This window comes from Schistocerca piceifrons, chromosome 1 (genome assembly GCF_021461385.2).
Source record: "Schistocerca piceifrons isolate TAMUIC-IGC-003096 chromosome 1, iqSchPice1.1, whole genome shotgun sequence".
NCBI classification, from domain to species: Eukaryota; Metazoa; Arthropoda; class Insecta; order Orthoptera; family Acrididae; genus Schistocerca; species Schistocerca piceifrons.
The window spans coordinates 1,145,999,521-1,146,009,095 of NC_060138.1; the positions used below are offsets into that span (position 1 = coordinate 1,145,999,521).

At 40.7% G+C, this 9,575-nt stretch overlaps 1 protein-coding gene across 2 annotated transcripts in view; it reads left to right on the forward strand.

The window, feature by feature from the left end:
• Window positions 1-6,357, forward strand: part of LOC124780975 (dehydrin Rab18-like) — a 108,680-nt gene extending 102,323 nt beyond the window's left edge. For both annotated transcript variants that reach the window (XM_047253820.1, XM_047253821.1), the window contains exon 5: window positions 487-6,357. In XM_047253820.1, coding sequence (XP_047109776.1) covers window positions 487-666 — 180 coding nt within the window. In that variant the 3' untranslated portion in view covers window positions 667-6,357. The remainder of the gene's footprint in view (window positions 1-486) is intronic.
• The last annotated feature ends 3,218 nt before the right edge of the window (window positions 6,358-9,575 follow it).

Sequence of the window (9,575 nt, forward strand, 5' to 3'; positions counted from 1 at the left end):
GTTAAATCAAAAAATATGCCAAGCGTTCGAAACCTTTTGTTTAGCCCATCCAGTACCTCACAGAGAAAAGAGAATATAGCATTTTCAGTTGTTAAATGACTTCTAAAGCCGAACTGCAGCAAATCGTGTGATATAAAATGATCGATTATCGTTACATACACAGCCTTTTCAATAATTTTTACAAACACTGATGGCATAGAAATAGATCTAAAATTACCTACATTATCTCTTTCTCCTGTGTAAGCAGTTAAATTCACAACCGACCACATCTTCTTGGAGCTTCACTTTTTTTCTCATGGTGTGTAGACACCAAATTCTAACTGTTAGGAGTAAACATCGTCTGATAAAATTGTAAGGCATTATTTACTGAATGACTCTTTTGCATGTTTCAAATAAGGTAAATGACATTAAGTAAAGAAAAAAAGAAATCTCTAAACTTGCACAGAAGAGTTCCACCTCACAGTGTCCCTTCGTGTTGTGTTACAGAAGGGCGGCTCAGAGGGAAAGCACGGGTCCGCCGGTAAGAGCGGCAAGGGCCACGCGACCAGCGACAAGAGCGGCCACGCCGCACACGGGGGGCGCTCCAGCTCACACGAGCACTCGTCGCAGTACGCCAAGAAGGGCGGCCACTCCTCGCACAAGAAGACGTCGGGGGGCAAGCAGTAGGCGGCGTCCTGAAGGGCAACAGTTGCGCCGCCAAAGACTCGCTGAGGCGAGACTCGAGAAGGTTCAAGCAGGGGGTACCCATGGCCCTAAGTGTAGTGTGATGTTCTGCAGTCCACTGGCAACTGGATGGGAATGGGGAGTGGGGTCAGAGAACGGACTCACTGACGACTTAGTTTAAAAAAGTGGCGTCCCCAAGCCACCAAAACCTGTTGTAATATGTCTTTATTTGGCGGCATACAGTTTCCTACAGGTCACCTAAAAATTAACGAAAATCTGTAAGAAATAGTACGTCGCGAAATAATTAAGGCGAACTATTGCGTGTATCAGATACTCATGGATACCTTTACATCACGTTAATGGAGGGCTTCTTGGCGTCAAGCGCATAATTATTGAGATGCAGCATCTAAATTAAAGTTAAAAATACAGTATGCATAAAGACATTAAAAACATAGTTATAGATGCAGAAAAATACAACGTGAGTGCATGTTAGTTATATATGATGGCAAAATAAAAACTTGCCCGCAAAACTATTTCATGCACGTTAAGGTAGGCAACCCAACATCATCCACCCCTTGAGCAGACGTTGTCAGTTGGGTTGCCTATCTTAAGGTGCGTGAAATAGTTTTGCAGGCCAGTTTTATTTTGCACACCCTCTACATGCCCCTGTTGTCCTATTCGCTTTTCTGCTAGTTACTACGTGTACAATTTAAAAGCGCATTGCACTGTTCCACGTACTGTCACACAGAAGTTGTATGATAAACTGACGACTGAGTCAGCCGATGTTCGCTTTTATGTGAGTGCAGCGAGACTGCTTACAAGTTACGAAAATCGATGGTAGCTTCATTAGAGATGCATAATTTACAATATCTGTGTCTTGCTTGTGGACAACGAATAAAACTAACAAAACAGAGAAAGCCACATTCGCCTTCCGACCTTCAGATATACATGCTCCAGTGTGTCAATTTATGATACGATTTTGGTAAGATGGTGTGTGGAAGAGTGCAATGGATGTTAACATATGCACTTAGTGACTAATGGAAAAATTTTATAATGCAATGGACGCATCCATAAGTGACAGTCATAAAAGCTTCATTGTTAAAATATTCACTTTTTATTCGTCAGCTACAACAATCATGATGATACTCGCAGAGACCAACGTCCCCTGTGCGTAAGCGAAAGGCAGCCTCCGAAGTAATGTGGCTTTCAGAAGATTGCACGGAGGGATGTAACGTCAAACGGCCAGGGGCGCGATGGCGGCAGTGACTTGACAATACTACTGACCATAGCATCGGGCGGTGACCCAGAATGCAAATAACAGGCTGCCTGGTTGCACAGGGCAAGACACGCAGAATCACGCTGTGGGCTCCGCGTGGACGAAACTGATCATAGCAGCATTGTCTGCCCCCACACGCAAAGGTAGGCAGTAAGAAGTTCGCCCACAGAGTGACGCCTCGGCCTCGAACCGTAGTCGATCAGCGCAGGAAGCCGGCAGGGTCAGAGGTAGGCCTAAAGGTGGCCCATCAGTTGGTGGGTGGAAAGTTGACAACATTTGCGTCAACGTGAAGAGTGGGGCCGCAACTACACGCGGAAGACTCTGGAGGTGCAGACTGGTTGATCCTCGGTGACTGTCGTAAGTCCCCCCTTAGAGCTGGTGGCTGGCAGACTGCAATCCTTCTCACTAGATATGAGGTGTACTTATACAGACTCGGAACGTCTCTATTCCGTTAAAGAATCAGTTTTCATCACAAAAGCCACAACAAAGCCACAGACAGGTCACCCACACTACAGCGGTTCTGCCTTTCCGCTGTGACTGTGCTATTTCGGCTCTGGTCGCTCTACTTGACTGTAGCATACGGTAATTGTCTCGACGCCTCAGTACATTAAGTGCGGTGTAGTAATACAAATGTGTAATATTTTTAATGTCTTTACGTATACGCATTTTTAACCTTGATTTAGATGCTGCAATTGATGATAAATATGCACTTGTCGTCAAGGAACCTTCCTTTAACCTAATGTAATGGTATCCCCGTATATCTGCTGAACAGAGTAGTTCATCTTAATTATTCTGACGTGTACTGTTCCTTATACATTTCTGTTAATATGTGGGTGACTTGTCACTCGACCAGAGTTGTTTGTCGATAAAGAAACACATATTACAGTAACTTTTGATAGTTTCGTGATGCCATTTTTTAAATACATTGAAACTGTGCGGCATTGTTTATAAAATGATCTAGTTTAAGCTCTCGCTATCTCACCCTAATGCCGTTTAACCCGGTGGACCTTCATTCACGAGATATCGTCTTCGAAAAGTGGATGAATGAATTTACTAGCCCATAAATGGCATCCGCTTTCGTGGTTGCGAACAGCCTGGCTTCTATGGAATCACGCTGGCAAGGTCGGGGTTGTGGGTTCTACACGGGTTGCGTAAAACCTGTTTTTTTTAATTTTGTCACCGTTGAAATACTTTGGTGTTTACCACAGAAAAGTAGGGGAAACGGACGCTGAATTTGGATTAGATGCTGATTTACGGCTGCAACATTACCGACTGACAACCGAGATTTCAGAACGTTAATGAAATATGTTTCCCTCCTCAGTTTATTAAAAATTGACTGTAACTGTACAATGTTCATGGTGCAAGAGCTTTGTCGTCCTAGAAACATTAATAACAAACCTGTAAATTGTAAATCGTATCACAATAAATAAATTTATAAGTGGCTACAACGTAAGTTACTAAAGATGAAAGCAGTTGTTTTTATCTCACTGTCTTCGATTGGATGCGGCAATCAACTGTTACAAAAAGTGAAATTACGACAATAACATAGAAAAATGAGAAAAAATATAACTCGCCACGCACTAGAATTGAACCCACGCCCAAACAAGCAGTCAGCTACCGCACTGTTTCGTAGGCAGATGCGATTTTAACGGTTGGTAAACCCATCTCGTCCGATTTTCGAAGGCGATGTCTGCTGAAGATTCGTCTACCAGGATAATCAGTTTCAGGGTGAGACAACTGACGCCTTAAACTACATCACCATTCAGTTCATTCTCCGATCATGATCCCCGAATCCATTCCTCCCTCCCCCCCCCCCCCCACCACTCTTTTGAGGCTCACTCGTGCGTCCCATTCTCCTAGCTGCTAGTGGACGACTTCCTCTGTTCTATGACAGTGTTACTGAATCGTAAGAAAAATATACTGCAAATTGTAGTGATATATAAAAGTGAGAAATCTGTGCTCACTAGCTGGATGGACAAGAAATATAATGTGGCTTATGAATACACACACCTGTAGGAGAGGACATAGGGAAGTATTTAGAGAACTTTTAAGCCCGAAGAGAAGTAGTCAACCAGATTTACACCTCGCTATAAAAGCCAATAACGTAATGACCAACTTGAACAGCTGCAGAAACCATAGTTGTTATATTTGACTATGGTAATACACATCTTGCAAATGATTTGATGTTATATATACATTTCCACAGTGGATGTACTCACCTGCTCTACGGCGTCCCAGTTTCTTCATTTATGCATGTTTGTTATGCACTACGAGTCCAGTAATAGGTTTAACTTACTGTAATACATTTATCCCTACGTTTTCTGCTCTCCTTTATTTCCTCGCTTCCAAGGTAAATTACTGCAGGATGCCTTATGCAAATACAGCCAACCTGTCCCTTATTCATGTAAGAGTTTTTGATAGACTTTCTTCCTTGGCCATTATAATATCATTATTTGCCTTATGAACAACGTACGTTTCTCCAGTTACCCAGGTTCACTTCTCCGCTTCTGTGGTATCATGAGTTCGCTACCTGTCTGTCGTATTTTTCAACAAACAGTTAAACACCTGGGAAAGCTGACAAAGTAAGGACGGAATAAAAAATGCTTGTGCATTAGAATGGAGTGCACATCAGTGCAAGCGAAAAAGTTACACTAAATGAATTCAGTCACAGAGAAAAAGACAAAAATTTGTAAGTACACCAAATAAAAATGTATAACTAACTCCGAAATTGGAAATATTAAACAAGCGGCCTCTTATAGTTAGCTTGTTGAATGTTAGACATTCCTTCCCAATATTTAAAGTACGAGAGTTGACACCAAAATTTTGCAGTTTTGTGCCATCGTCCAAACAGGGGGCGTGACCACACCTAAATCACGAGCTGACCTCTAACCAGCATACAAACTATATTCTTCAAAATCAAGGTATCTGTACGTGTACGTCACTACAACTGCACCGTAGTAGTTTCTCTCTCTATGAAAAAAGAATCCATTCGTTTAAGGGCAATGCCTCAATTCGCGTCATAGGCTGAAGTGAGATACGATACAGTTTCGGTTTGTTGGTTTGTTAAGGCTCGCAATCGCTGTTATACTCCCAGTGATACTTAACACTCTGCTTTATATGGGGATGGCGTTACAGATTAGGGATACCGAATTGTGCTAACGTATGGATCATACAAGCACCCTTGGATACTACATCCACCAGATCGCTTCCTTTCATTTTGACGTTCCCTAGTGCCCAAAATGAAGACACCACCTTCCTGGACTTTGCTGGTGGAGAATCGGGTAGCATACAACTGTGCTGGTTTCTTGGCTTTGTACATGAATTAGGTATCTTAAAGCGTATCCGTGAAGTCACAGGAGATGAATTTCACAGTTAAAATATCTCATTTGGTCTACTCAAAATGGTCTTCCTCTTAGAACCACTGGTGTCTTTCAAATGAATTTGCATCTTAATAAAAGCTGTAAAAATTATTTGAAGCCGTATTTGAAAACATACCACCAGCTTTTGAGTGAAACTCTTTTACACTCGAGAACTATTTTATCACAGAATTGTAATTTGTAAACTAATACGCAGTAATGCCGGACTTGGCAGATGGGACCTGCAGTAGGTTTGAAGTTCCGTTGCCGATGCATTGCAAACCGACGTTAAATATGCTGATAAATTTAAAGCAGACGACAAACAAGAAGTAAACTCAGTTGCAACGTGGGTTCATTCCCGAAATATTCTTTCAATATGATCTCCAGTAATGGATCCAAATCCTTTCATTTACGCTTCATTGCAGTCTATTTAAATTTCCCAACAGGTATGTAAGTTGACTAAGGGCAATGCTTCAAAACTTTGTATACTTTCTCTCTAATGAATCATACCTAATCAGTGGCTTGTACATGCACTTAGTATTTATTATTGACGACATTAGCCACATGGACAAACGATCTTGTGTCATCCATCCGAAACATAGAGCTACCCTATATGCACCCATCTATCCATATATCTATGTGTCTGTCCACACAGCAAAACATCCCTGTAATGCACGAGTTGAATCTTAGTGCTGGCTGGTACCTTTTCAAGTTACTGTTACGTTAGTTTCGGTCATGCTGGGTACTACTACATGAAAGTTAATACTCATGTGTACACTTGCTAGTGAAAAGCCGAGTATTCTTACAGCTTTCATGTAATGTTCAAACGCAAATACATATCGTATTAGAAACCTAGTATTATATTTTACTATTACAAATTTTATAATGCTACCTAAAAACTATTGATATTCATATTTCTCAATAGTCCAAGCTGGGATATGCAATGGCTATCAGAAAACCACTTCATAATTTCCTATATTAGGAAACGGATGAGAATCACAAGCTGCTATATTATGTATCTGCTAATAGGATTTGAGTTCATTAGTACTCCAGTATAATTCCAAAGTAAAAACTGCACTACTGTTCTGGGCTTACGATGCTGAATGGCGTTGTCCCAAACTGTGGTATGTGTTCTCCCTAATGAGTGTGTATTCTGTGGTCCAGTTGTTTCTCCTTTTGAAATGTGTACAGATATTCGACATGATAAGCTGAAATAGCAGTATTCTCAGCACTGCAACACATGTGATATTCTCTTTGTTTTCATTTCCTTTGGTTTGACTGAATTACTGACCACCTTGTGTATTTTTCATAAACATATCTGATGTGCTTACATTGGAACTCAAAATAAAATATATTTTAATGGTACAGATTTAGCTTGTTTATTTCCCACCTCCCAATTCCCGACCTACATTGTAGGTGTTTTTCTTTTTGCAACTGGTGAGTGTGAAGTAAAGCTTAATCAGCAAATAAAAGGTAAGGTTGTACCAACCTGATTGCTAATTTCAACTTAAGAGTGCTTTACGACGCATGATCTTTGTAACTTACATACTCAGCCAGTTTCAGGATGACCTAAAGTTTAAAGTGGAGTCCTAATCACATTCTATGTACATACAAATCATTCAGCACGTCTAAACAGCAAATAATTATAACAAAAATACATAGATTTTACCAACTCTACAGTGTATTCACGGTTAGATTTAATGTCAAATGAAACTTCAGATTCGCCAGTTCATTTCTTGTACTTCATTCTCATAACACTTGCGTCACCATAGACTAGCATTTGAAGACTGTTGTAAAATGCTATTACTGACAGCACACCATAACATTAATTACTGATTCCTCACAACACCAATGTCCAAATAAACAAGACAGTAAGCTTCATTTCTGCAAAAGTGTGGGTCAGAATACCTCTTACAATATATGTAAATAGAGATCTAAACGTCTTACATACTCGTTAAGTTAACTGTATGCGCTACCACAATAATTATAAGCAATAGTGGATAATTACGCTAGTCGAATATTAAATGAAACCCCTTAACCATTCGTCAGCTGCAATTTCGCAGGTCGATATCGTTATATGGTAGCATTTTAAATTTCTTAATCCTTGCTAGGCTTTAAGTATAGCACTGATAGACTGTGACAAGTACCATCGTTCGGCATTTTCGTTCTCCCACTTACTAGTTTTACCCAAACCTTTTCTTTTTTACGACTCTTTAGTGAGAGACCATAAGCTATGACACTAACTCGTATTCGAGAGAATGGCCATTATTTTCTTAAATGGTTAAAGACGTCTGCCTGCATGGTTCCTGCCTTCTTCTTTTTATGAACTCGAGTAAGACTGTTAAGCTTTCTTACAAATGAATTCTTCCCTGCGAATGCCTCTTGATATAAACCAAAGCCCATCACACATTCGTAAAATCATCATGCCGATCTGGGGAAGCGTGCGTACTTCAACGATACAAACAGTCGTAACATAGTTGGAACATCCCGCTCAATGATCCGTGGACCTTGCCATTGGTGGGGAGGCTTGCGTGCCTCTGCGATACTGAGGCAACCACAATGGAGGGGTATCTCTTGAGAAACGTGTGGTTCCTGATTAGGGGCAGCAGCCTTTTCCGTAGTTGCAGAGATGATTGACTGAACTGGCCTTGTATCATCAACCAAAACGGCATCACTGTGCTGGTACTGCGAACGGCTGAAACCAAGGGGACACATTTAAAAAAGGGAAATGGATAGTTTAAAGTTATATATAGTGGGAATACGTGAAGTTCCGTGGCAGGATGAACAGGACTTCTAGTCAGGCGAATACATGGTTACAATTACAAAATCAAATAGGGGTAATGCAGAAGTAGGTTTAATAATGAATAAAAAAATAGGAACGTGCATAGACTACTACGAACAGCATAGTGAACGCATTATTGTAGCGAAGGAAGACACGAAGCCAACGCCTACCATAGTTGTCCAAGTTTATGTGCCAATAGCTCTGTAGATGATAAAGAGATTGAAGGAACGTGTGACGAGATAAGAGAAATTATTCAGATAGTTAAGAGGGACGAAAATTTAACAGTCATGGGGGACTGGAATTCGGTAGTAGGGATAGGAAGAGAAGGAAAAGTAGTCGGTGAATATGGACTGGGGGTAAGAAATGAAAGAGAAAGCCGCCTGGTAGAGTTTTGTACAGAGCATAAATTAATCATCGCTAACACTTCGTTTAAGAAGTATAAAAGAAGACTGGAAACGTGGAAGAGACCTGGGGATACCGGAAGGTTTCAGATTCATTATATAGTGGAAAGACAGAGGTTTAGGAACCAGGTTTTAAATTGTAAGACATTTCCAAGAGCAGATGTGGACTCCGACCACAATTTATTGGTTATTAACTGTAGATTAAAGCTGTAGAAACTACAAAAAGGTAGTAATTTAAGAAGATGGGACATGGAAAAAACAGAAAGAACCTGAGGTTGTAGAGAAATTCAGAGAGGGCATTATAGAACGACTGGCAAGAACAGGGGAAAGGAATACAGTAGAAGAAGAATGGGTAGCTTTGAGAGATGAAATAGTGAAGGCAGCAGGAGATGAAGTAGGTAAAAAAGCGAGGACTAGTAGAAATCCTGGGGTAACAGAAGAGACATTGAACATAATTGATGAAAGGAGAATGCATAAAAATGCAGTAAGCCAAGCAGGCGAAAAGGAATAAAACCGTCTAAAAAATGAGATCGACAGGAAGTGCAAAACTGCTAAGTGAGAATGGCTAGAGGGCAAATGTAAGAATGTAGAAGCAAGTATCACTAGGGATATGACATATGCCGCTTACAGGAAAATTAAAGAAACCTTTGGAGGAAAGAGAACCACTTGTATGTATATCAAGAGCTCAGATGTAAAATCAGTCCTAAGCAAAGAAAGAAAAGCAGAAAGGTGGTAGGAGTATATAGAGGGTCTACACAAGGGCGATGTACTTGAGGGAAATATTATGGAAATTGAAGAGGACGAGATGAAGATGAGACGGGAGATATGATACCGCGTGAAGAATTCGATAGAGCCCTGAAAGACCTAAGTCGGAACAAGGCCCCGGGAGACGACAACATTCCGTTAGAACTACTTACAGGCTTGGGAGAGCCAACCATGACAGACCTCTTCCATCTGGCGAGTAAGATGCATGAGACAGACTAAATTCTCTCATACTTCAAGAAAAATATAATAATTCCAATTCCAAAGTAAGCAGGTGCTGACTGGTGTGAAAATTACCGAACTATCAGTTTAATAAGTCATGGTTGCCAATTACT